The following is a 24,936-nucleotide window of genomic DNA, read 5'->3' on the forward strand; positions in this document are numbered from 1 at the left end:
AACTAGCCGTTTTTGATGCGCGTACTCGCTCTTTTCGTTCCAGACAGCTTACTTTTCCTGATTGCCTGATTACCCGCTTGTTTATTTTTCTCTTTTTACAGCCTTGTTTTAAATGTCGGACAAAGAGCAAAGCCCGTCGCCGTCTGCCACTAGCGAGTCGTCAGCAATTGAGCAGCAGCAGCAGCAGCAGCAGCCAGCAGCAGCAGCAGCCGGAGGAGGTGGCCGTCGAATCGGCTCCCGAACCAATCGATAATGTCGCTGACCAGGCTGAGCAATCCAGGCGAGCAGGTTGAGCAACACAGCCAGCCAACTGAGCAACCTGCCGAGCCAGCTGAGCAACCCGGTGAGCGCGAGCGCGAGCCCGAGCCTGTGATTCCCCGGACAGAAGCCCCCACTGGCGTCGAAATGAACGACGCGCTCGCTAAAGCACGCGCCATTGCCCTGAAGCTGGGATCCATCAGCCAGCCTCCTCTCCCTTCCTTTGCCCCCAGCCAACCGGATCCGCCTGCCGACGCGCATCCCACCGAAGATCTCGACCGGCGGAATTCGCCGCCACGCAAGCGCTCCTACGACAGTTTCCGCCGCAGCGCCTCTCCCTCGGACCAGCCCGAAGCCCCGCGCGGCTACAAGCGCGACCGGTCGTCCGACCGGACGATGCGCCCGCAGCGCCAACGCCGCTACGAGGACGCGCTGGAGTTTACTGTTCCGGCGCGCTATGTCGGCCTGGTGATTGGCAGGAAGGGCGAGAATCTGCGGCATATCGAGCAGCAGCATGGCGTGCGCGTGCAGGTCAACGCCGATGCGGATAAGCGCGACCCCGAGCGCCGCATCATCATCGAGGGCCCGCCCGACTGCTGCCAGGCCGCCAAGCAGGCTGTGCTGGATACGATTGAACGACACGTGGCAAGCAAGGAGCAGCAGCAGCGGCGGCAGCCACCGCCGCAGCACTTCGAGCTGCAGGAGGAGACCGTCACGGTGATGGTGCCCAGTGCGCGCGTCGGCCTGATCATCGGCAAGGGCGGCGAGAGCATCCGCAACTATCCAGGCGATGTCGGGGGCCCGGGTGCAGGTGCAGCAGGACGCCGACCGCAATGCTCCCGAGCGGCCGGTCCACTTGATCGGCACGCCGGAGCAGATCGAGATTGCGCAGGCCCGGATCATGGAGATTGTCGGTGGCGAGCAGGGCAGCTACCGCGGCTTCCCGCAGCAGGACGCCGGCTATGGCAACCGTGGATATGCGCCGCCGCCGCCGCAGGAGCAGCGCTTCCAGCCGCCGCCAGTGCAGTTCCAGGAGCCCGCAGACGACCGAAAACATGGAGGTGCCGGCAGAGGCCGTTGGTATTGTGATTGGCCGTGGCGGCGAGACTATAAAGTACTTGCAGCAGGCGTCGGGCGCCCGCATCCAGATCATCCAGGGCCAGGACCGCAGCGCGCCGTTCAAGCCTGTCACTATCAGCGGCAGTCCCGGCGCCTGCCAGCGCGCGCGCCAGATGATCGAGGAGAAGGTCGCCAGTGTCCAGGTAAATATGTTGCTTTCTGTATATGCCTTGCTGTGGTGTTTTGCGGTGCGACTTTGTGTGTGGTAGAGGGGAGGGGAATCCCCTGCTGGTCCTTTTCTGTGTGTTAATTTGCCCAGGTAAGTTTATGTCGTATATGCAAAAAAGACATGCTGCAAGAGGCCCAGTTCCCCCACCCACCCTATACCACTGCCATCGCTGCTGCTACCCATGGCCTGGAACTTGTGTGCTACTGCTCCCCTTGTACTTACACTCCACCTAACCTCTTTCTTACCTTTTTGTATGTTTGCCCTCCCTCCCCGTGATGTTTGCTTGCTGGCTTATTTTTCACTCCCAACCAACGTTGCCATGCTATTATCCCATCATGTCTGTGATAATGCAACACATTTGGATTTCTCTCCCTCGTTATTTTTGCCTGCATTTGGAATCACCTTCACCTTCTCGCGCGTTACTGTTTATTTTTGGCCATATTGTCACTTGGCGGAACACACTCTTGGGGGTTCCACTCTAAAAATGATCGACTAGGACCGCCAGGGCAGTGGCGATGCATTTGGCCGTGGGCGGCCCTCATCAGGGATACGGCCATCGCAATGCCAGGCAACAGCGGCGGCTACGGCGGCTATCAGCAGCCGCCTCAGACACAGCCGCCTCCCCAGCAGCAGCAGCAGCAACAGCAGCAGCAGCAGCAGCAGCAATACGGCGGGTACCAGCAGCAGCAGTGGGGCAATTCCCAGCAGTACTATGGTGCACAGCAGCAGCCCCAGCAGCAGCCGTACGGCGGATACCAGCAGCCTGCATACCAGCCCGCCCAGCAGCAGCAGCAGCAGCCGGCAGAGCAGCAGCCGGCTGCGCAGAGCGGCCAGTGGACGAACCAGCAGACCGCTGATTACTACGCCCAGTATGCGTCGCAGTACCCAGAGTATGCCCAGTACGCCCAGTACTACCGCCAGCTGGCGGAGAAGGACCCGAATGGCATTGTGCCGAACTCGTATGCCGGCCAGGGCGCCCAGCCATGACAAGGATTTACTAGCAGCTTATCTTCTTTTTCTGTTGCTGGATGAGGATCGTCTTTCGGGCCATCCCCCTCTAATATGTCTGAACCAAAAAATTATATGACGGAACTCTATGCGGGGTCTGAAATGGGGGAGAGAGCACCGGGCGCTCTTTCTTGTGCCGGTGAGTGTATGCCCCTTTCCGCCGCTCCCTCATTTCACAGTTGATGATCTCATTTTATTTTATTTGTTTCATTACGTCAAAGGAGGGGAACAGAAGTCAATGGAGCACTGTCCTCCCTCTTTTTTTCCTTCTACTCTCCAGCCAGCAGATGGATGTTGGTCCGCAAGCACTCCTCCTCCAGGAACTTCAGATGCACCACGTCGACGCCCGCCACACGCAATTCCTCCACGCCATTGCAGTTCTCAAACGTCGTCGGCTCCTTCACCCCAATCACCACGCACGCAACCCCGGCCTCGACGATGCGCTCCGTGCACGACCTATGCTGTCCGGCCATGCATCGAGCACGGCTCCATCGTCGTATACATTGTCGCGCCCCGCAACAACTCCGTGCGCCGCGCTCCCCCAATAGCCACCATTGCTGCATGCTGCCCATCCGCCAGCGTATGGCCCGTCGCGATGATCTGGTTGCCATGTAGTATCACCGTGCCCACCCTGAAACCACGTAGTTTGGATCGGCGCGTAGTTAGCCTGCGCAATCGCCAAGCCCCATGAGTTCCCGGTGCCGCTCAAGCTCGGCTATTTGCACTAGCGGGTTAGTAGGATGTGGGAGCGGAGAGAGAAAAATAAGAGGCAGGGCTATGCCACTTACTGCTGCCGTTGTCGTATGTTATCACTTTCGAATATGCCGCGCTCGACAGCTGCCGAATCCGTCCGCCTTCTCATGTTTATAGTGTAGAAATTAAAAATAGAGTGAAAGAAAAAACAAGAGGGAAAAGGTAATTTTGGCAGAGGGGACAGTGCACTTTAAATAGGCTGCTGCAAGAATCTACAGATATCCTTAGTTTTATTCTTTTGGATAAATGGAGGCGCCTGGGAGGGTGTTTTTATTCTAAATCACGGCATGTATTTCCTAAATCCGTTGGAGGAAGGAGCGTCACGGACCTTGCTTAAAGAGAGCATTGGTATGGATCGGTGCTGCATATCACACAGCACGTAATGCTACTGTTCCACAAGAGGAGTGACATGGATGTGGTCACCATAAAAATATCTATTTGTCACCTGGGGGTGATGGCAGCCCTGCCTTCCAAAAATGGGCAAAAACAGGACGATTCATTTTTCTTATCGATATCATATTCGGGAATTGCCCTTTTCTTTATTGCTTCATAAAGCAAATGGACCAGGACACAGCGCGCGCATTGTTTGAAGCCGGCGGCTGCCTTGTGGTTCTCGGGGCACCAGCCGGCATGGAGTTTGGCGTCGACTTGGATACATGGGAAACAGGGCCATTATTTAAGGGCATCAAAATGATTCCGCCCGGCATACATTATGTCCACTACAGGTAAGATTGTCCCTTGTGCAGTTCATCTCCCAAACACCGCCATTCATTGGATGGCTAATTCTCTTCACCTTTATGTAGTGCGGTGAATACCGATAGCCAAGCGGGCATGCGTAGCGGGTTCTTCCACGAATTTGTTTCAAAAGAGGTAAAGCAATTTCGCGAAAATATGTAGCTTGCAGCGAGATCAATTCTAATATCCCGCTTTTCATTAGGTGGTTGTGCAAAAGTGGAATCCGGAAACCGAACTAATGGAGCCCGTCGCGGGAGCCGAGGCGGAGCGGATCAAAATGAACATCAGGCAATTGGATGCCAATCTTGGTGCTTACCCGCTCTCCACCGACCACGACTCGATGTACCGCCGGTGGCTGTATCTGACCAGCAGCATCACCGGCGCGATGCTTGCGCGCATTATGCCCGGAAACCATGCATTTACGTCAGCTACCGGCTCCCGCTACGAGGACGAGGAAATGGCGCTGGCGCAAAAAATGCTGGCGCGCGCCTACCCCCATACGCCCCACCCCGCTCTGGATACAGACCTAGCCGACCGGTTCGACTTCCCGCACATCAACATCCGGCGCTCATTCCCAGCGGGTGCTACCGGAACGGAACTCCAAAAGTACAGCCAAGACAAGTCCTGGCTTTTGCGCCACTGTCTCAGGGAAATCTGGCATGGCGAGCAGGAGCTGCTGGGAGAGTTCCAGCTGGCGTTCCTGATCATCTTTGTCGGGCAGAACTTTGCCGGGTTCGAGCACTGGAAGCGGCTTCTGCACTTGGTGCTGGGCAGCCGCGAGGCGCTGAAAGACATGGCTGCGGATTTGGTCGTGCCTATGCTTAGGGTGTTCATGCGCCAGCTGACGGACTGCCCGCGCAGTTTCGTCACCGAGGTGCTCGAGAGCGATAACTTCGTGGCGCAAATCCTCAATGAGCTGGTGCTCAATGCTTACGAGATGGACGTTGGTGAGCTGGACCAGGAGATCGGCCGGCTGCGCGTGTTCCTCCGGGACAGGTTCAGTTGGACCTTGATGGAGGGCCCGCAGCTGCAGGAGCTGGCGGATGCCGAGGAGGGCGAGTATGCGCCGGTGGTCGTGGATATGGGGTGATTTGGTGTAATCGGCGATCAGCACAAAAGCATACCGGCTATTAGCCCAGCGCTTCTCCCATCCTGGACTGTCTTCTAAACCCCTTTGGCTCTTTCAATACACAGTATTATTTCTTGTCTATTTAATGTTTCTATGCGCAAGTGACTCGGAGAGCTCACAGGTGGGGCTGGCTGCAGCAAAGGTACGCGGTCGAGTTTTGACAAGCAACGGAGGGGAGAATGAGAATGGCCCAGCGTGGCTGCGGAAATTCAGACCATTTTCTGGAATGCATTTGTAGGCACCACGCTACGCCCTGCTGAAGCGGGCACAGAGCTCGGACATTGGCTTTCTCAATATGGAGTTTGAAGGAACGCCTAGCGACAAGAACACTAAAGGTAGAGGATGCTCTTAAAGCGTTTGTCGAGAGGACCCTTGCCCGCCACTAACCCTCACTTTACTTTTGGTAGAGGCTACAGCAGTCGAGTTGGATACAAGAGTCTCAGCGCCTACCGCAGGTATCAGTGGAGCCGAATGGCAAAGCAATCGAACCTGCAGTTCATCTTCCACCACTGCTCTTCGCCACCGCGGCAGGTTGTTGCGTCGCCGGGGTCGAAGTACTGGGTTATAGAACACACAGCAAACAAGGTGTCTGCGATCAAGCGCTGATTCAGTGTGTCAAAGCGCGCATTCGTTCCTTGGCAATGTGCGATGCACATGGTGGGTGAACCACCGTGTATATGGTGTCGTATGCGTTCGGGTTAGCCGGCTGGTATTGGTTCTTGTTGATTTGGAATGTGAGGGCAAGCGAGTACGAGAGATAGATCTCGAACTTACCAGCGATACCTGCACAGGGGAGAAGCGGAAGCGCCAGGATGTGGGCACAGTTGGCGAGGTGATTGCGCAGCACGGGATTTGTCATGGCCGCAGTGAGCAGTGCAACCGACAGCACCGTGTGGTACTGGCAGGTCAGTGCAGTCGGCGCACCGAGCACTGTGCAAGGCGGCAAGTTCGACATGCCAGACCAGGTCCAGCACATGCGATGGGTAGACAATGGCTCTGGGCTAGTAGTGACGCGCTCCGGCAGCGGCATCTGGCTGCAGCCCGCCAGCGGCACAGCGTCAAAGCTTGGCAGCCAGCTGCACCTGCCGGGGACTGTGTCCTGGCGATGGCAGGAATCTGTGGTAGCGCAGGTCTCTGCCGCCACGTGCACCGCCGTGCTTTGTCCTGCCATCGCCCACAGGTGTTGCATTCTACGCAATGAATGCGGGTGGGCGGGAGCTGCATACGCGCAGGTTCCCAAAGGGCTGGGTGTGGTTGTGCGGGTCGGTACGGAAGTGCGCGTTGCTGTCGCCGTGTCGGCGGAAAGTGCTCGTGTGCCGGATGCCAGATATCGAGCCATTGTTTACGCTGTCCATGAAGCGCATGGTTGTGCAGGACGGATGGATGCTTGGCAGCCAGGGCATTGCGGTGTCGGTTGGCAAGGATCTTGTTTTGGTGCGGTTTGTGCAATAGAATGTTAAAAATAAATAGCTAGGTGCTGTATGGTGCCATGGCGCTGTCGCTGTACACGTAGTATTGGCCGGTGAGCTCGTGGCTGGCCCGCAGAGCCAGATTGGCGATAATGCGGCCCGGCAGGTCGGCTGAGATGGGGTGAGCAAGCTTCTTGGTGGCTCCAGACATGTCGCCGCCATTGCCGCTTCCCTGCGTACCTTGTAACCGCATCAATTGCATCCTGGTTCATATCCGTGTCCACGACGCCCGGATAGAACGCCAGACAGGTGATCTCAGGGTACTCGACGCTGATGGCCTTTGAAACATAGTTCAGCGACACCTTGGTAACTCCATACGGGCCGAATGCCGGCACGGGCGCCTGGCTGGTCGACGAAGTAACGTTAATGACGTTGCCCTTGTTCCTTTTCAGGTCCTCAATGGATTTGGTAGTTAGCGCCAGAGGAGCCAGTAGATTGATTTCCGAGGATGCGCTGCCACTGCTCGGTGGTTGCCTCCAGGATTGGGCCGGTTGGCGACACTATCGCGGCATTGTTGACAATCCCGACGATATCGCCCAAGGAGCGTGCTACGCCGACAGCGCGGTCCTGCACGGAAGTCGTCGCTGATGTCTCCGGTAACGCCGATAAACTGCGACGAGGATGATTGAAGCTCAGTGAGGGCGGAGGCGGTGCGGGCCACGCCGACCACGCAGACGCCCTGGTGAGAGCAGGTGCTGGGCGGCACTCCTGCCTATTCCCTTGGATGCGCCGGTCACAATGACAACTTTCATGATACGGGAAGATAGGGTGTACAGAAGAAAATCAAGCAACTGCGGAGATTGAAACGAACCAGCAGAGCAGGTCAGCTGGACAGCTGTAGTGCGTGTGAGGAGAGGTTGATGTGATGCACGTATGGGGGAGAAGATTGCCCGCGTACACCCTAATTATCCAGTCCGTTGCAACGTGCACTATACCATGAGGAGTGCGAAAGAAAGTAGGGCCCTGGCATTACCCCCAGCTATTGTCCATGGACAGGTGGTCCAAGCGAAGGGGGAGCGAAATTAGGAGCCGCCCTGTATGCGCAAATTGCCTTGCCAGGGCAGTAGGGGGCGCCAGACTCTGAGCTCCCCTTTGCTTCACCTTTATGCTACTCTGCCATTTTCCTTGAAATAGTTTTTTTTTTTTTGGACATTCCAGCAGCTTATACCGAAATGTCGGATGCAAGCGACAGCAACAAGCCCGAGAAGCCGAGCAAAAGCGGCTCGGGTGCCAAAGAAGAGGGATTTATCCGCGGCATTCGGAGCAAGCTGCGTAAAGTAAGGAGCAAGAAGGGCAAGGCCGCAGAGTCCAGCGGCAGCTCCAGCGACGAGCCGCAGCAGTCGCCCACACCCTACCAGTCGGCCACAACAGTGTCGCGGGCGATGCCGAAGGACTCGGTGGCCAGCGTGCGCGGGACCACGCGGGCAGGGTCAGCTGGTGGCGGCGAGCCGTTCAGAGTGAAGTTTGTCAATGCCAAGGGCGACGCGACAATGGTGGATGTGAATCCGATGGAGAAATTCGAGAGCCTTGTGCATCGGGTACGTGTACATACGCAAAAACCAGTTTCTTGGTACACACGAGGTGCCATGGAATGGAATGCAGCTCTGTGTGAGTGTTTTTTGTTGCTAAATCGGGAAATACTGATGCGTAGGTTGCCGATAAGCTGCGGATGTCGCAACACGGTCAGTACATTCTCATGTACAAGGACCCAGACGACCAGGAGATTGGCGTGGCATGCACAGACAACATGCATGAGATGTTCCGGCTATTTGAGCCGGGCAGTCGATTCCAGCTCAAGATCGTGCAGTTCAACGGTAACAACAGCGCTGCTATCGAAAATGTTGCGAGCATCTGGGGGTCGTCACACACGCCATCGCAGTTCCAGTCCTTAGTGATCAACGAGTACGAGAGCGATTCGTCCGAGTCCTCGCTGGATCTGACCAATATCCAGATGGAGGACCAGAAGCAGAAAATCAAGAAGCAGGATAGCAAGAAGCAGGATAGCAAGAAGCAGGAGATGCTGGAGAAGCCCAAAGTCAGCAGCAACTCCGACAGCATCGAGAAGCTCACCGAGCACGCTATGGCTGCTGCCTCTGCGGCTGCCGTTGCTGCCGCTGTCAAAGCCGACCAAACAGTAGATGAGGCCATCGAGGACATCGAGGACATCGAGGAGACTGTTGTAGAAGCCGCCAGCTCGGTCGGCGCCAAGGTCGAGGAGGCCAAGACCAAAGTTGAGGAAACCAAGACGAAGGTGGAACAGAAGGTCGACAAGGTCAAGGTTGAGGTGATCGACGAGCTCCAAGAGGAGCTGGACGAGTACAAGGTCAAAGTTAACGCCAAGAAGACCACCAAGCCGCCAAAGCACCCTCATGGCAAACACGAGGAAGCCATAGAGACCGCCATTGGTATTGAGGAGACAGCAACCGGCAAGGAGATGGTCGAGGTTGTTACCACGACGGTTGTTAAGCGGCCTGATAGCTCACAGGACACGGGGAGCGAGAGCCTGGAGGCAGCAATCAGAAAGCTGCAGGAGACAGTGGCCACTATCACGCAGTCGATGGTGAAGATGGGCGAGGATCATCGTTTGGCCATGGGCCGTTTGCATGCAGAGCTCCAGGAGACTAACAAGAAGGAGGCAAAGGAGAAGGAGGAGTCTGCAACCAAGGTAGAGGTCGACATCAAGACTGAAACCAAGGCTGATGCCAAGACTGAGGTGAAAACAAATGTACAGACAAGTACGACGATTGAGGAGGTGGCTGAAGAGAAGGTCGAGGAGACGGCAGACATTGAGACAATCTCTATTGATATCTTTGACGACAAGTCCGAGATGAAGCCCGAGACGAAACCCGAGACCAAGGTGGATGTAGACATAGATGTCAAGGTCGACGAGAAGAAGGACGAGAAGAAATCTGAGGAGAAAATCGATGTCAATGTTGAGGTCAAGAAGTCTGAGGAGGAGACGACCAAGGTTGATGTCAAGGTTGACGAGAAGAAGGACGAGAAGAAGGATGACAAGAAGGACGAGAGTATCCACCTCAAGGTCGATGTCGAAGAGAAGTCCAAGGGAGAGCTTGTGGAAGAAAAGGTCACGGTCAAGGTCGAAGAGTCTGTGGTGAAGAAGAAGAAACCCAGCAACGAGGAGGTTATCAAGATCGATATATGTGAAACAGCGCATCACGGCAGCCACCATCACCACCACCACCACCATGGCGCAATCCGTGTCGATGATCTTAGCTCTGGATTCGTTGTGACCACCGGTCCATATAACAACGGGTTCTTTCAGCAGGGGTTTGCTGAGACCGGCATGCCATCGTCATTTTCGCGGCCACGCTTCATGATGTCGCCGTTCACACCGTCAATTGGGTACAGTGTCGAGGATTTCAAGTTCAGGTTTGGGAATCCAGGCGATTTCCCGAGCAAGGCACTGTGCATGGGCGATACAGTTGCGTGCCCCCACTGCTTGAAGATTAAGATCAAGGAGATGGGCTATGACTGCACTGAGGCGCACCTGGCTTCGTTGCTTGACGTGTATAACGGCGATGCTCGCAGAGTTATCGAATTTGTCACCCGCTAATATGCGTGTTTATGCGATCTACTCTTTTTTACACATACTTCTGAATATAAACTGCCATTCCACTACAGTTAATTGCATTTGATATGAACAGGGGGAGCGCTTATTTGTGAGAATGTTCTAATCTGGATTGAGCAGCGGGTGCTGCAACTTCAAGACGACGAGTAAACTCTTGGTGGTGGTTTGTCCATGCAATCGCCATGAGGTCAGCACTTGAGCACCAGGCTTGATCAAGGAAAGTGTGAGGATTTAGTTGCTGGTATATGTTTTCCTATATCTGATAGCTGGGCAGAGTGCCAAGGGAATAGCTGCTGTTTTGCACGCGTCCATCTACTCAGTTATCCCATGTCGCTTCCATACCAGCCAGCCTTGTAAACAGAGAATAGCGCTGAATATCCAGTCGTTTGGCAATATCCATATCCGAGCAACTCTCATCCAGATGGCCGAACATGGGGCTGATGAGCTCATAACATTTGTGCGGCCACAAAATAAATAGACCGCTATCCGCCTTGGTTCCTCTACTTGTTCCCTACGAGTATGGCATACATCATGACATCCTCTATGGATACCACCATTTGCATGCAGTATATCTGTCAGATCGATATCAGGTTTCAGCTGCTTGAGGTATGGTAGGTGCTTGGACACTCGAAATAGCTGGTGAAGTGTGAAGTAGATATTTGGCATGTCCAGGATCTCAATATTCTGACTGATGAGACCAATAGGTACAGAAATGGTGCTGGATTTCCCCATGCCTACTAGCTTTCAGAACTCTTGCTCCAGGAGCAATAATGAATAGGCACTCTGGCACCTCACAAAAACCCGCACAGCGCTGAATCCTGCCACCAACTCTACAGTCTGATATATCCATTCCGAATTGTTGGAGTCCAGAAAGTCGATTGCTACAGAAAATACCACACTCACGCAGGGTCGAAGCCGTTCGAGGGCGTAGCTGCATGTACTGAGCCTCCAGTGAAGGGTCATTCCCTTGAAAGGACATCGTTATTGAATCGATACCTGCACACGATCACCAATCTTTTGAGAGCAAGGAGTGGAATGCCAGGCAGTGGATCAGGTTCAGTTGTATCCACTGGATTCTCAATGCGATAGCGTAGCCTCAATGGCCATATGTGAGGATACACAATAGGGATACCATCGTCGCTTGTAGTCACCATTGCAAATACTTTATGAGAGGAGCTTCTGACGCTAAGGTGTTTTGGGATGGGGCGCTACGCCAAATAGTCTTGATCTTGACCTCATGTGACTGTGTAGATACAGATGCAAACGCCAAGGCGCACAATTTTGACAGAGCTGCAGGTAGAAAGCACTGCATTCTACATTTCTGGCCACGTACTGCAGCTGAAGTTGCGCAAGAAAACAAGCCTCGGAGCTATCCTGAGAGCAGCTGGATATATCGCTACAGAGGAATTTGGAAATGGGAAATTCACGACAAGGGCTCACATTGTCACTATCCTCAGAAAGGGGAAGGTCGATCAGCGCCGCAGTGGCCGACAGGCATTTCGGTAGGCACATGGGGGGTTCTAGAGGGACTGGGTCTATTAAACGATAGTATGCCATAAAGCCGCTCCAGTAAACTGTTAATGCTATGGCGCATGGAGTACTTCCATGACAAACTGCCGTAAAAATCTACCAGTGAGTATCGGTTGTAGCTATTGTTGGTGGAGGCAGAAGGGTTCGGATCACTGCGCCAGAAGGCATTTCCATACAGATTTTGGTAGGAACTTCTCTCCAATGGCAGCACGAGAGAAGTGTCTCGGGTACATGCAAATGTGGAACATGACCTAATTGTTTCATAACTTGCCTACCAACCAGAGCTCACAAAACGCAAAAGTCAACAGTCCTTTCTAGCATGGAGATGTGCAGGTTTTAGGCAAGCTTTGGGGATGTGAAGGCATGGCAGAAGGCTGGTATGAAAACTGGCAGAAAAATAGACAAGTGAATAGTAATGAAGTAGGAAAGAACGCGGTAGGTGCTCTTGCTGCCATTTATTGTGAGCAGAGTTCTGGAGATATGCGAATGTCCACCATTTGCCACGGCTACGATGCCAGCATCAGGCCGACTGCATAGCAGGCAAGCAACTACTCGCCCATCAGCATTGCAAACAGCCTTCAGAAATCAGCAACTGGTGGATGCTGAATTGTCGATATGATTACGGATTTGTGGTGGCTATTGGCGCATCACCTGTAGTATCTGGTAGTAGTATCCGTCATCAGCAAAGTGTCATAGATGGTCTGGCTATATCTAAAGTGATGAGAAATCCAGCAATTTTGTTATCGTTGAACTAGTTGTACGACTATACGGCGCAAAGCAAAAAGAAGATGGTTTTCTTGGCAGATACCCAGGTCGCCTTCATTCCAGTGCAAGTGTTGGTGTAGAAACATCATCGGAGTAATGGCGTACCAATTGACGATTCAGATCCACAGAACCATGATCAGCGGGCTGAGTTCCAGTCTCAATACAGGCACCAGAATCATCTATGCACCATTGCACCCTGCAGTGGCACACAATTGCTGGATTGCACATGCAATTGACAGAATGGCATCCCTTATTAGCTGACGATATCCTTGTCTTGTACACGACTTTGCATTTCCCAATTGCACCAATTGCACCAATTGACAGCGTATCGTGACATCAAAAATGACTGGGATTTCCCTTTGTAGTGGTATAAGAACATGTGCTGATATCCGAAATGGCATGCTCCCAGCACTTATTGCGGCAATCGCAGCCCACGCTATTGGGAGTGAATATGAGTGCATGCATGTCCTTTCTACGGTAAGTGTTTTCAAGGACTATACCCAATTTTATAAATGCATATAATTGGCACAATCGGTATTCAGCGAGAATGCATATCTGCTGCTTGGGCATGGCAGTCATCCGTCCACATATATAAAAGGCAAGACACCCCCGCCAACTCGTCTTCCACCAACACCAACCAGCAACTCCTCAGTACCCAACCAACTTCAACAATGAACGCCTACGCTACTATCCTCGCCATCGCTGCTGTCGCCGTCGCTTCGGCCAACGCCCAGGTCTTCTGGATCCACTGATGGGAATCTCCCATGTCTGACACTCTGTTTTGTGGAGTTTGATATCTAGTCTTTGTAATCTGTCGACAAATATATACTGCAGCACTATATCTGTTTTGCGCCATGGCAGAACTGAAAACCAATCTACAATATACTTGCGCACTGCTCGTGTGTGGTCACATATAGCCTTCTTTAATACTGCCCAGCATGGCCATGCCAGACGACACCACACTGCTATGAAGACATATGTCCAATCCAGTATATCCACAGAATAGTATCCAGACTATAGCAGTTGAGACAAATAAAACCGACTGCCTGCCTCATGGCCATGGTGCCTGCACTGTGGCACTCTGTTCTACCATGTCTGTGCTCCTCATTAACGGCACTGTTGCTATCCAAACTCCTTATATATCTCAGATACATGCTCGTAGATCACGACTATAATGTAGACGACTGCGGTAGGTCTACACGTAGCCTCACACCATGTCTTTGCATTCTTTTTCTTTGTGTCAAGCACACAGCACACCTGATACCCAGTGGCTTCTGCATCCCAGGCAGCATGTATTTTTAGCAAGTGGATTATTCCGGTTCCCATCGGGATTTCAATCCGGCCTGCTTGAGACTGGTTATGTAATAGTTGTCCCTTCCCCATATTTGTATCTGCGCCTGTAGTAGGAGAACCAGGAATCAACACAAAACTGCAAGAGCAAGGTATTTTTAGCACCACTGGCTTTTCAAGCTCCGCTGCTGCTCAGCCCTGCTGCCATGTCTTTGCACTATGCAAAGCCTGCTTTCATCTTGCTGCATGCATCTGTGCCAATGTATTCACCTTGCACCGACTTGGTCAAACTGGGTGATGGACTAATAATAGCGCCGATGGTCTTTCGTGATTTTTCTAAAATTACACCCCAAGCCTTTAGTCAGCAGGCACACATGGCGCTTGTGCATATCATGACCGTGCACTGGTGATGAGCTGGTAACTGAGCACGCATATAAAAGCCAGAGGAATCTTCCAGCGAAAAGTGGAAAGAGCATCAACACTCGGATTCCAACAAAAACATTAGCTTTTACATAACCGCAAAAACCCTTCAACATACAGCCATGAAGATCTCTTCCATCTCTGCCATTGCCCTCGTCTCCCTCTCCCAGGTTGCATCCGGGTATGCCATCAAGGGAAACAACGTCAACTGCCGCTCTGGCCCTGGCACAAGCTACGGTGTTGTCCGCTCATACAGCAGTGGCGACGACGTCACGCTCTCCTGCCAGACCGAAGGTGAATCAATCAAGGGCGATTCGCTGTGGGACAAAACCCAGGACGGGTGCTATGTTGCCGACTACTATGTCAAAACCGGATCCAGCAGCTACGTCGCTGACAAGTGTGGTGCATCTGGTGGAAACACTGGCAACATTGGCAACACTGGCAACACTGGCAGCACCGGCAACACCGGCAACACCGGCAGCACTGGCAGCAGCGGGTTCTGCAGGACTCTGAACTCTGCAGCTGTCAGCCTGATCAAAGAGTATGAGAGCTCCAACAAATTCGAGGCAGCCCCCTCGCCTGACCCCATCGGCCTGCCGACTGTCGGCTTTGGCCACCGATGCCAGACCAAGGGCTGCGGTGAGGTCAAGTACAGCTTCCCGCTGAGCCAGTCCACTGCCGACGCCCTGCTCAACGACGACATCCCTGCCTACTCGTCGTGCCTTGCCACGTACCTCAAGAGCTCGATCATGCTCAACGACAACCAGTGGGGTGCGCTGACATCGTGGGTGTTCAATGTCGGTTGCTCCAACGCGAAGTCATCGACCCTGATCAGGCGGCTGAATGCCGGCGAGAATCCAGGCACGGTGGCTGCACAGGAGCTGCCCAAGTGGCGCCTGGCTGGTGGAAGAGTGTTTGATGGGCTTGTCCGCCGCCGTAATGCCGAGATCAACCTGTTCAACACACCCTCATCAAAGCTGGCTTTCCCCAACTGCCAGTAATCTCGACCCAGCTGGAGGCTCACTCTGTAAAAATTGTATCAAAAGGGCCAAGCGATAGTGCTCTTGCAACATAAAACTGTCAGTATATTCGTAAATACCATCATTTTCTGAACTATTGGGCATTCCTCTGGATATGAATGGAGCAGAGCACAGAGTTTTCAGTCGCAGCACAGATGAGACTCGTGTATATTGCTCCAAGAACCAAGTATGGAGATCTGCCGCCAAATTGTGCCGGATGGGAGGAGTGGGTGGCAAGGAGAAGGCGATGCACTCAACAAGTTTGCACATGCCATGCAGTACAAACTTGTCGATATGTATACGACCTGTGCAAGAAAAGGCACGGTTGAGCACGTCTCCGAGTGCTTGCTACTCAAATGTGAAGCCATATAGTACATCTCTACAGCACCTTTGCTCGAATGGCATTGCCATTTCATCGTCAAGAAAGGTCAGCTAATTATATGGTAAGAAACCCTTGACTGCTTTGTTGGCTTATACGCTGCCATGGCCCCTATCGCAGCACAACTTCATTACCTAAAGGTTTGCAACTGTTGTAGCCCTATTTAAGGGACTATAACTACCGTTTAGACATCCGCGCCTAATACATTACTGGGAAACCTGAATTATATTAATCAAAAGTTGAGATGAATCTTACCCAGGCCACTTCCTAGCGTGGCTCGGTGTCAGCATATATATCTCATGATGTTGTTCCAAGTTCAACCTCGATAGGTAATGAGTCTAATCCATCTTCTTGGACCGACTGTGTCGCACAATGGTTCCACTTGTTCGGTTGTGGTATAATCATCACACAATGCCATTGGGGTTTGTCCACATATACAGTCTTTTCAGTCTCAGGTAGGTTTATCCACATGGTAATCAGAAGGTTGCCGACTTCGTCAATGTCAGCTCCAGGATTCTCTTTGCGTGCATGGCCTATGTTTCCTAGCAAAAAGCGCCCTACTGCAGCCTTGCCGTATTTGTCAAATTCTGTCAGAAATTTCTGGCATAGGCTATCATCTCTAGCCTATGCTGCATCACCAGTATTCTTGTTAGCATCGTCGGAAGTAGACATAGGTACGATTATTTCATTTTATGGAGCGCGAGCAGAAAATAGAAAACACAAATAACAAACAGTAGGCGTGAAAGAAGGACAGCTAGACCTATTCCGGTTTTGCAACCAGAGACATTGAATAATGAGTTTGCTGCTGCGCACTTTCAAGTGAAGGTCATCTGGCAAACAGCCATTGGTTCTACATCATTATTCTAAGTTCGCACTTAGTCTGCACAGTCAATCACCTAATTTCCACTGTATTTATTGTATGTGTGGGTGTTCTCCGAGTCAGCACATTTGAAGATGTAGATTTGACAATTCATAGTGTGTCGTTCAGCTCCACTAGTTTGCCTCTGTCGGCAAGTATTTTCTCAATCAAAATAATAAGGCCAATATTATGAGTGGTGTTGACATTCGAGGTCTAGAGTCCTCCTGTGCCACCATGGACAAGGCCGAAACGCATACATACAATGTCCCAGGCAGACGATCGGCTTTCCTTCTTCCTCTCAGTCATTTTTGAGAAGCCTATATTCCATATACCCGATAACCACTCTTCCCCTAGGTTAACAAGTGGTACATATGTATGTAACCAATACTGCTTTCGAACCCCTAAAATAACGGCTCGTCGGTTAGCTTGTTCCTATCGGAGATATGCTAACATTCCCACATACTTATTGCCGATACAGGGTGAAATGTGTTCGTTAGTGTTGACGAATGTCAACATGACTCTCACTTAAATAGGGCTCCAGACGGGCTTCTCATATTTTTATGAGAAGCTAGCTTCCTTTCTAGCTGGACATTGGTAGCTTACTATCTGGAGAATAAATATGCTACCAGTTAGAAGCAATACTGATGCTGCAGGTTGGCGATACCGGCATGATCGACCAGGACGGATACGTGCACATTCTGTCGCGTGCCGATGACACCATCAACGTGGCTGCCCACCGCATCTCCACCAGCTCGCTGGAGGAGGTGATTGTCGAGCACAATGAGGTCGCCGAGACATGCGTGGTTGCGCGCCCGCATTCGATCAAGGGAAGCGTGCCGGTGGTCATTGCCGTGCTCAAGCACCACCGCCTAGACCATACGCTGGACGAGATCAAGAACGACCTGGTCAGGGAGATCCGCCAGCGCGTCGGCCCATTCGCATCGCTCTACCCGCACAACGTTATTTTCGTTGAGCGTTTGCCCAAAACCCGCAGTGGCAAGGTCCTGCGCAAGATGATCCGGTCGATGATCAGCAAGCTCGCTATGGATGGCAACTCGCCCGACGTGTGCCCGATTCCAACGCCGGCCACGATCAAGGAGGAGGCTGTTTAGGGATGAGCTGTGGAATGCTGTTCGAGGCTAGATCAAGACCAGTCCACAGGAGTAATTTTTAGGCGTACTATTGGGAGAAACGGTACTAATGAGCAAAATGCTATACTTTAGTGGCCACCAGACTTGTCCTTCTTCTTTCCAATGAAGTTTGATGCCAGGTGGGCCACAGCGTCTTTGTCAAATCCGTTGGAGCTACCTCCATTCTGGCGATGGCTGCCCCCACTCTGACTGTGTTGGTTATAGTATCCATCATTGTAATAGCCACCGCTGCCATTCGAGTGGTTTTTCTGTTGGTTTAGCAAGGTCAGTGCGAATGTGGCCGCTGCGATTCCCACATCCTTAATGCCAGGCCGGCGATTGGATGGCGCCCCATGCTCGCCGTTATATGGGTTGTGGCCGTTGTCATGTCGGCTGTCATAGCGGTTGCCATATCTGCCAGGTGCGTCATAAGCATCATGTGCCTCAGGCTGCTGCTTATGTCTATGTCTGCGCTTTTTCTTATGAGTGGGCTGCGGGCCCGGCATGATGGCTGCTGCTACCATGACCAGAAGGGCGGTCATTCCCATACTGGTCGCTGAAAGTAATCTGGTGCTGGCCGTGTCTACCGGCGCTGCCTGCACTGCCTCGCATGTCCGAGTACGAGTAGTCTGTCGGCCCGACAGGCCCATGCGCAACCTGGTTATATGCATCGTGGTGCCCTGGGTTGCCATACAAGTCCTGGTTTCGGCGCCTGTCGTTTGCGTAGGAGTTGTGACCTCCCTCTCTCATCCTCTCGCTCTGATATTGCTGGAACGCAATGGCAGCAACGTCCTTCAGTTTGTTAAGGTCCATAGAAAATAGGTCAGCAAATAAAGAAGTGGTGTGTGGATATTGGCAAGGAAAAAGAGAGTGCAAGATAAGAAGACAACTCAGTCCCGCCACCAAAGGTTGTCAAAATCATAGATAGTGAAAAATGCCCAATCCAATCTGCAACACCCGCGTCTCATGTGGCCGGCAGGTGCAGACAATACCGCATATCAGGTGGGGGCGTCTGTGGGTAAATCTTCCGTGAATTCTTCTGTCCCCTCGTCCTCACTGGATACTCTCACTGTCTTGCGTGGCATGAGCACGCTGGCTGCTTTGCACAGCAGGTTGGCGAGATACCGAGGAGTTCTACTGAGCATGCGATTGCACTATTATGAATCAGAAGTAGCACATGCAATACTATGTATGAGACAGCCACATTCCTCCAAGGACTGCATGTAAACGTGCAATTTCATCCGAATGTCTTGGCGCATCAAGACACGCAGCTCCACATGAGCCACTTGACCATGCCATCATAAAGCTGCTTCAATGAACAGCATGGCGGTATCTATGCTGCCCTTCCAGCTTGCTCCCTCTGCCCGGCATAATGCCCTAAAGAGAGGACCACATCACTATTGCCTGCGTTCGGGATCAGTCGATTTAGATCAGATTAATCACTGGTGCTTAGTTGGCACGGCGAGTGTGTTGTATTCTTTTTTTTCGCTCTCTGAATTATTCCTGACGATTTCGAGTATTTATTATATTACAAATCGCTCTATTACGCTTCAGGCTAACATTCTGCCATCTGAACCTTGCACTTGACTTTTCCACTCGTGTACAGACAGGCTCCATATACCCCCAAGGACCATTTTCGTTAGAAGCGAGCTATGGAGACGGAGCTTCCACAGCTGCTAGGGCTCTCCGAGGCTGTTGTTAAGGCAGTGCTTGAAAAGACCCATGGTGACGCTGATGCACAGCAGTTTCTAGATCGTGTGCGCGAGAGGCTAGCTGATAATGCAGATGACGCTGACGTGGAGCAACTGAAGGCGCAGCTCAAGTATGACAACACGCGTTTAGGTAAGAATTGGCCGGCTTCCACTGATTTCGCAATGAGAAGGCTGGCACTAAATAGATTTTGATACTGATAGAGCAAGAGGTGCATCGTCTGACCAAGCAGATTGGACAGCTGCGCAGCACAGCAGCCGGCGCCGAGACTGAGACGAAGACTGTGCGCGAGGAGCTGCAGGCAACGAAGGCACAGCTCGACGAGGCCACGCGCAACTTGCAGGACCAGCGTGAGCTGGTTGAGTCCAAGGCACATTCCGAAACTCAGCTACGCGAGCAAGCCGATCAGCTACGTGATGAAAAGCGCGCTCTTTTGAGCCAGATCGCTGAGAGGCGCGACGAACTTGACGGCAAGGCCAAGGAGATCGACCGGCTCAGCGAGGTTATCCACGACCTGCAGCACGCGCGCGAGACAGAGAAGGAAGAGCTGGCAAGGCTGCGGTCGCAGACATCTGTGTCTGACGTCAGCGAGCACATGCTGAAGCAGTCGCTTGATTTGGCCAAGAACCAGGTCAAGTGGCTAGACGATGAGCTGACAACAACGCAGGCACAAATGCAGCAGGCAAGATCGGAGCTGGCCCGTTTGTCGGCGACTAGTAAGGCGGAGGCAGAGCAGTTGCGCGCAGATATCGAGGCGCTGACTGAGCAGACGGCGGAGCTGCGCGAGCGCAACACGATTGCAGAGCGCACTCTGCGTAGCAAGCTTGAGAGCGAGCGAGCAGCCAAGGAGGAGCTGATTGAGCAGACCGAGCAGTTTAAGCGCGAAATGACAGCGCAGAAGAAGCTGTGCGGCGAGTGGGAGAAGACCGCTGAGGCCTCCAGGCAGCATGTGCGCAGTGTCGAGCAGAGCCTGCAGGAGCTTGAAGAGCACCAGCGTGGAACCGAGGAGAAGGCAAACCAGGCAGTGGCGATGATGGAGCAGCGTGTCGATGAGCTCGAGACAGCATACGAGAATGCGCAGGAGCAAATCCAAAAGCTGACTGGCGAGCTAGAGACAGCCAACGCACTGCTGGACCGGTCGGCGCGAGGCCAGCCGATGAGCATTTCGCCTACTGCCAGGGTCGCCATCCAGATGCTGAACGCGAGCCAGGACGGACGCATCAACATCACGCAGCTGTATACTGAGAAGGTTGCACTCGAGGACAAGCTCAAGAAGTCGGAAGCAGAGGTTGCTTGTCTGCGTGAGAGCATGGAGCAGATACTGAGCGAGATCGAGGAGCGTGGTCCGATTATCGCCGCAGAGCGCGAAGAGTATCATAGGCTGCTCGAGGAGGCAGACAAGCTGTCGTGCGATCTCACAGAGTCGCGGCAGGAGAATGACAAGAACGTGGCTACGCTGAAAAAGACTCGCAAGGAGCGCGATTTGCTGCGCCAGCAGCTTTCGACTGAGGAGCAGCAGACCAGAGACCTGTCGCGGCAGGTGGCCAATCTGCTGCGCAAGGCGGAGGAGGCGCGCTCCGGTAGCCGCACGGTGCCTGAGGCGCGTGATAACGGCGGTCGGCCGAGCGCATCGCAGGTTACACCCGATGAGGAGGAACAGTGGCTGGATGATGTCGACAAGGTTATTTCGCAGGGGCTGGTGACATTCAACAACATCACCGAAATTGTTGAGCAGAACCGGCGTCTTTTGCGAACCACCCGCGAACTGGCGAGCCACGTTGCTCAGGAAGAGGAGCGCCAGCGCGAGGCAAACGAGGGTGAGGTCAAGGAGGCTCTGGATCAGGCCGAGGTGATGCTCGATCGGTTAACCAAAGAGCTGCATACCACCAAGACCCGGCTGAGTGTAGTCGAGCGCGAGCGCGATATGCTCAAGTCAATCAAGGGCAACCCGAGACTTGGCAGCGATAATGAAGTAGACGTCCCGCCGCCAGTTGCCACTCAGATGGTCGGGCACAAGGCAGCTGTCACTGCCACCGAAGCGACCAGCACTGCTGACCCACTGACGCAGCTGCAGTCCGAGTATAAAACATACATCGCCGAATCGCGCAAGACCAGAGGCCAGCTCGAATCTGACCTGGCCAAGCTGCAGGGCGAGGTGTCAGAGTTGCGCGTGCGTGCTGCCAAGGCTGAGGCCCAGAGCGAGTTCGACAACGAGCGCGTCCAGCTATTTGTGCGTGATCTCGAAGGCCGGCAGAAAGAAGTCGAGCACCTGCGCCTTGCAACCTCACGGCTACACAAGCAATCTGAATCGTACGAGAAGGAGCTCGACAACCTTTCATCCAGCCTGGCGGCAGAGCGCGTCGAGCTCAGTAAGCTGCAGCGGCAATTGGATGCTGCCGAGGGGGAGCGCGATCTGCTGCGGCAGAGTGAGCAGCGCTGGCGCAGCGATGAGCAGCGGCTGGTTGCTGAGCGCGCGAGTATGACGCAGATCTTGCAAAACACGACGAATATGCGTGAGGAGTGGCAGAAGGCATCCGAGGAACAGCTTGTCCAGATCCGCAAGCGGCTCGATAGCGCCCGCAAGGAGACGGATTCGGTGCAGCAAGAGCTGAAGCGCAGCCGCGAGGCCAACGAGCGTGCCCAGTTCAAGTTCGACAGGGAGCAGCAGGAGCTGCGTGGCCAGATCCAGCAACGCGAGGATCGCATTTCGCAGCTGCAGGAGCAAATTCAGGCTGCCAAGGAGGCGACTATGCACGTCACTGGCGAGAAGCGTGAGGTCGAGATTGCCCGCGATGCGCTGAGACGCCAGATAGCTGCACTCGAGGCCAAGATCCGCGAGCAGGAAGAGCTGGTCAAGCGTGTGCGCACCCAGGGCAAGGACGTGACCAGCGAGTCGCTCCTGGAGACCCAGCTTAGCGACGCCCACTCGCAGCTCGATTCGTTGCACAGCGAGCTAGAGACCACTACCAAGCGTGCCGAGGATTTCCGCCAGCTGGCCGAGACCAACGACAATATGCTCAAGGGTCTCAGCGAGACATACGATCAGTTCAAGGCTGAGCAGGAGCAGGTGGCTGCTGAGCAGCAGGCCAAGATCCAGGCATTGGAGGATGAGTTGGCGACGCTGAAAAAGACCCTTGCCGACTGCCGCGAGGAGCTGGCCGCTACCGGCACGTCGCTGGAGAATGCTAATGGCGAAGCTGCCGAAAGCCGGGCGAAGTATGAGACCCAAATCGCCGACCTTGTAAGCGATATTGGGAAAAAGCAGGGCTCACTCGCAAAGCTTCGCGATGATTTGCGGCGCAAAACCGAGCAGTGCCAGGAGCTGCAGGAGCAATATGAGCGCGAGATTGTCGCCCATGCCAAGGACGTCGAGACCACGCTTGTTGCCCGCGAGAAGTTGCGCGAGACTCAGAGCAAGCTGACCATAGCCAACAGCGAGCTCAGGGCAGCCAAGAAGAGCAACGACCAGGCAACCGCTGCTGCCAAGCACGAGGTAGAGCAGGCAAATGAATCGGCCCAGCGCGCAGAGTCCCGCCTGACAGAGATCCAGCGCCAGAACTCGATTCTGATGGCGCACTTGGAGTCGATCGGACAGACAGTTCCTGACGTTACTGTAGACCCAGAGCGCATTTCTGCCGAAGCAGACTCGCAGCAGCCAGGTGATGTGACGGCGCCGAGTACTGGCGCTCCAGCTGCTCAGGCTGCTGGTGAGCAGGGCGGTCTGCGTGAGATTGTCGTTTATTTGCGTCGCGAGCGTGATCTGGTGGCAGCTCAGCTCGAGCTGGCCCAGCAGGAGTCGCAGCGGTGGAAGCAGCAGGCCAACCATACGCAGCGAGCACTCGATAATGTCCGCGGCGAGCTGCTGCAGTACACTCCTGCCGACCAGGTTCCGTCGTCCGATGACAGCGTGGAGAAGCCCGTGTCTGCCAATGCTATCCCCGATGGCGAAGGGCCCATCACTCTTACAGCGTCTCAGCGCAAGACTGCGCGGCAGCAGATTGAGAACGGCATGCTCCTGCGCGAATCCAATGTTGTCATGCGGTCAGACCTGAACCTTGCCCGCAGGAAGCTGAAGGCCATCGAGGCAGAACTGTCGAGCCTGAAGAACCAGGTCGTGCCGCAGCTGCGCGGCGACAATGCGACCCTGCAGGCAGAGCTGGAGGCGACCAGGGCGCAGGCAGAGCAGCTGCAGGGCATGTGCGACCACTGGAAGCAGCGGCACGAGAAGGTTTTGGCGCGCTACCAGATGATCGAGCCCGATGAGTACGAGTCGCTGAAGAGGGAGAACCAGCAGATGAAGCAGCAGGCAGAGGAGTCAGCAAAGGAACGCGCTGACCTGCAGATCCAGGCGAACAAGGTTCTGCAGCTGCAGTTGGAGATTGACCAGCTCAAGGGCCAGGCAGAGAAGCACATCGCTACGCTTGAGGAGGAGCGCAAGAGCGTGGCTGACAAGGAGAAGCAGATCACTGAGCTGCAGAGCAATGTCACCCAGGCGCAGAGCAGTTCGAAAACGGCCAACGCATTGGCAGAGGCAACGCAGAAGAAGTACGACAAGCTGCATAACTCGTTCAAGAAGCTGCGCGAACAGTCGCAAGACGGCTTCAGGAGTCGCCAAGAGATCATCAGCCAGAAGGAAGCCGACATTGCCGAGCTCACCGAGAAGGTGCAGGCGCTGGAGGCCCAGGCTAAGAGTGTCGGCGAGACTGAAGGTCAGACGCAGCCAGACGCTGGTGTGCAGACCCAGTCCGAGGACAGGATTGACCAGATCGAGCAGGAGAAGCAGGAGAAGCAGGAGATCAAGCAGACGTACACGAAGCTGCTGGTCGAACATACGCGGCTGGCTGACGAGCTTCGCCAGACACAGGTGCAGCTTGAGGAGGCGCGTGCACAGCCCACATCGGCCGAACCAACAAGCGCTGAGCCTGCGCCGGGAGTTGATACTGCCGAGACTGACCGTCTGAAGAAGAAGCTCGAGGAGACCGAACTGCAAGTCAAGAGCCTCGATGAGCAGGCCGCGCAGCTCAAGGCCAAGGCGCTCAAGTTCTTCCGCGACAACAAGACCATGACGCAGCAGATCCGGGAGCTGCGGACAGCCAACGCCGAGCTGGAGAAAACGGTCAAGGAGCTGCGCGAGTCTGCCAAGGACACGCCGCCCAGCGAGCTGCAGACACAGCTGGATGAGGCGCATGCCCAGCTCGCCAAGGCCAAGGACAGCCAGAAGAAGGCCGTTGCACAGGCAAAGAAGGCGGCCGAGCTCAAGTCGAAGATCAGGCTGGATACTGCTACCAAGAAGAGCGCGGACGCTGGAGGCCAAGGTGAAGGAGCTGGAGGCGCAGATCGCACAGCCTGCGACGGACGCTGCGTCGCTGAAGCGGCCGCACGACGGCAGCGATGGCCCGGCGAAGAAGGCGCACGTAGATGCCACAGCCAAGTAATATTTCCGATTTTTAATATGTCCAACCGAAAACACTCCGAGTATATCACCCACATGCCATGTCTGCCTGCAGATGTGAGTGGCAACGTAGAGCCGACCCTAAATGCCGAGGGTACCCGCCGAAAACCGCCGCTGCTGTTGGGCAGCCCGGGCTGCAATTTATCCACCCCG

The 24,936-nt window shown here is 54.1% G+C and overlaps 11 protein-coding genes across 11 annotated transcripts; 6 read left to right on the forward strand and 5 right to left on the reverse strand.

The window, feature by feature from the left end:
• Nucleotides 1–47: 47 nt before the first annotated feature.
• On the forward strand, nt 48–2,636 carry DL89DRAFT_265609 (uncharacterized protein). Its single transcript, XM_040886745.1, is given in 7 exon segments — nt 48–159; nt 194–254; nt 289–1,050; nt 1,070–1,279; nt 1,302–1,520; nt 2,043–2,073; nt 2,115–2,636. The coding sequence occupies 7 exon segments, from the start codon at nt 113–115 to the stop codon at nt 2,531–2,533; spliced, it is 1,749 nt and encodes a 582-aa protein (XP_040745330.1). The 5' UTR covers nt 48–112; the 3' UTR covers nt 2,534–2,636.
• Nucleotides 2,637–2,739: 103 nt separating this feature from the next.
• On the reverse strand, nt 2,740–3,457 carry DL89DRAFT_265611 (uncharacterized protein). Its single transcript, XM_040886746.1, has 3 exons — nt 3,343–3,457; nt 3,039–3,185; nt 2,740–3,010 (listed from the first exon to the last, which is right to left on the reverse strand). The coding sequence occupies exons 1-3, from the start codon at nt 3,414–3,416 to the stop codon at nt 2,824–2,826; spliced, it is 408 nt and encodes a 135-aa protein (XP_040745331.1). The 5' UTR covers nt 3,417–3,457; the 3' UTR covers nt 2,740–2,823.
• Nucleotides 3,458–3,807: 350 nt separating this feature from the next.
• On the forward strand, nt 3,808–5,230 carry DL89DRAFT_282094 (AAR2-domain-containing protein). Its single transcript, XM_040889667.1, has 3 exons — nt 3,808–4,032; nt 4,111–4,177; nt 4,245–5,230. Exons 1-3 carry the CDS (start codon nt 3,866–3,868, stop codon nt 5,130–5,132), a joined length of 1,122 nt encoding a protein of 373 aa, XP_040745332.1. The 5' UTR covers nt 3,808–3,865; the 3' UTR covers nt 5,133–5,230.
• Nucleotides 5,231–5,778: 548 nt separating this feature from the next.
• On the reverse strand, nt 5,779–6,510 carry DL89DRAFT_255627 (uncharacterized protein; the record flags this gene model as incomplete). The annotated part of the gene is made up of 1 exon (XM_040885376.1): nt 5,779–6,510. One exon carries the CDS (start codon nt 6,508–6,510, stop codon nt 5,779–5,781), a length of 732 nt encoding a protein of 243 aa, XP_040745333.1.
• A 131-nt stretch (nt 6,511–6,641) lies between these two features.
• Nucleotides 6,642–7,392, reverse strand: DL89DRAFT_291187 (uncharacterized protein; the record flags this gene model as incomplete). Its single annotated transcript, XM_040890171.1, has 5 exons — nt 6,642–6,812; nt 6,868–7,102; nt 7,140–7,207; nt 7,242–7,319; nt 7,378–7,392. 5 exons carry the CDS (start codon nt 7,390–7,392, stop codon nt 6,642–6,644), a joined length of 567 nt encoding a protein of 188 aa, XP_040745334.1.
• Nucleotides 7,393–7,751: 359 nt separating this feature from the next.
• DL89DRAFT_321076 (uncharacterized protein) lies at nt 7,752–10,232 on the forward strand. Its single transcript, XM_040891250.1, has 2 exons — nt 7,752–8,178; nt 8,292–10,232. Exons 1-2 carry the CDS (start codon nt 7,813–7,815, stop codon nt 10,212–10,214), a joined length of 2,289 nt encoding a protein of 762 aa, XP_040745335.1. The 5' UTR covers nt 7,752–7,812; the 3' UTR covers nt 10,215–10,232.
• A 79-nt stretch (nt 10,233–10,311) lies between these two features.
• Nucleotides 10,312–11,144, reverse strand: DL89DRAFT_265614 (uncharacterized protein; the record flags this gene model as incomplete). Its single annotated transcript, XM_040886747.1, has 1 exon — nt 10,312–11,144. A coding segment is annotated over exon 1 (416 nt), but the record flags the coding sequence as incomplete, so codon positions are not given.
• Nucleotides 11,145–12,854: 1,710 nt separating this feature from the next.
• On the forward strand, nt 12,855–13,527 carry DL89DRAFT_265615 (uncharacterized protein). The gene has a single exon (XM_040886748.1). It carries the CDS (start codon nt 13,037–13,039, stop codon nt 13,274–13,276), a length of 240 nt encoding a protein of 79 aa, XP_040745337.1. The 5' UTR covers nt 12,855–13,036; the 3' UTR covers nt 13,277–13,527.
• Nucleotides 13,528–14,301: 774 nt separating this feature from the next.
• On the forward strand, nt 14,302–15,328 carry DL89DRAFT_265616 (family 24 glycoside hydrolase). The gene has a single exon (XM_040886749.1). It carries the CDS (start codon nt 14,357–14,359, stop codon nt 15,233–15,235), a length of 879 nt encoding a protein of 292 aa, XP_040745338.1. The 5' UTR covers nt 14,302–14,356; the 3' UTR covers nt 15,236–15,328.
• Nucleotides 15,329–17,159: 1,831 nt separating this feature from the next.
• Nucleotides 17,160–17,603, forward strand: DL89DRAFT_282098 (acetyl-CoA synthetase-like protein; the record flags this gene model as incomplete). Its single annotated transcript, XM_040889668.1, has 1 exon — nt 17,160–17,603. The coding sequence occupies one exon, from the start codon at nt 17,160–17,162 to the stop codon at nt 17,601–17,603; it is 444 nt and encodes a 147-aa protein (XP_040745339.1).
• A 4-nt stretch (nt 17,604–17,607) lies between these two features.
• DL89DRAFT_103793 (uncharacterized protein) lies at nt 17,608–18,529 on the reverse strand. The gene has a single exon (XM_040883020.1). The coding sequence runs from the start codon at nt 18,311–18,313 to the stop codon at nt 17,711–17,713; it is 603 nt and encodes a 200-aa protein (XP_040745340.1). The 5' UTR covers nt 18,314–18,529; the 3' UTR covers nt 17,608–17,710.
• Between the last annotated feature and the right edge of the window lie 6,407 nt (nt 18,530–24,936).

Source organism: Linderina pennispora, assembly GCF_002104995.1.
Source record: "Linderina pennispora strain ATCC 12442 chromosome Unknown DL89scaffold_3, whole genome shotgun sequence".
In the NCBI taxonomy this organism is placed as follows: domain Eukaryota; kingdom Fungi; phylum Kickxellomycota; class Kickxellomycetes; order Kickxellales; family Kickxellaceae; genus Linderina; species Linderina pennispora.

Bases quoted from the DNA above. Each gene is read 5' to 3' on its own strand.
- DL89DRAFT_265615 (XM_040886748.1), top strand. From the start codon at position 13,037: ATGCATATAATTGGCACAATCGGTATTCAGCGAGAATGCATATCTGCT.
- DL89DRAFT_321076 (XM_040891250.1), top strand. From the start codon at position 7,813: ATGTCGGATGCAAGCGACAGCAACAAGCCCGAGAAGCCGAGCAAAAGC. The intron at 8,179-8,291 runs GTACGTGTACAT...ACTGATGCGTAG, and splicing joins TCGAGAGCCTTGTGCATCGG to GTTGCCGATAAGCTGCGGAT.
- DL89DRAFT_265616 (XM_040886749.1), top strand. From the start codon at position 14,357: ATGAAGATCTCTTCCATCTCTGCCATTGCCCTCGTCTCCCTCTCCCAG.
- DL89DRAFT_265611 (XM_040886746.1), bottom strand. From the start codon at position 3,416: ATGAGAAGGCGGACGGATTCGGCAGCTGTCGAGCGCGGCATATTCGAA. The intron at 3,186-3,342 runs GTAAGTGGCATA...ACGTGGTTTCAG, and splicing joins AACATACGACAACGGCAGCA to GGTGGGCACGGTGATACTAC. The intron at 3,011-3,038 runs GTGCTCGATGCA...CGGACAGCATAG, and splicing joins ATGTATACGACGATGGAGCC to GTCGTGCACGGAGCGCATCG.
- DL89DRAFT_265609 (XM_040886745.1), top strand. From the start codon at position 113: ATGTCGGACAAAGAGCAAAGCCCGTCGCCGTCTGCCACTAGCGAGTC. The intron at 160-193 runs GTCAGCAATTGA...CAGCAGCAGCAG, and splicing joins CCGTCTGCCACTAGCGAGTC to CCAGCAGCAGCAGCAGCCGG. The intron at 255-288 runs GTCGCTGACCAG...CCAGGCGAGCAG, and splicing joins CTCCCGAACCAATCGATAAT to GTTGAGCAACACAGCCAGCC.
- DL89DRAFT_103793 (XM_040883020.1), bottom strand. From the start codon at position 18,313: ATGGCAACCCAGGGCACCACGATGCATATAACCAGGTTGCGCATGGGC.
- DL89DRAFT_282094 (XM_040889667.1), top strand. From the start codon at position 3,866: ATGGACCAGGACACAGCGCGCGCATTGTTTGAAGCCGGCGGCTGCCTT. The intron at 4,033-4,110 runs GTAAGATTGTCC...ACCTTTATGTAG, and splicing joins ATACATTATGTCCACTACAG to TGCGGTGAATACCGATAGCC. The intron at 4,178-4,244 runs GTAAAGCAATTT...GCTTTTCATTAG, and splicing joins ACGAATTTGTTTCAAAAGAG to GTGGTTGTGCAAAAGTGGAA.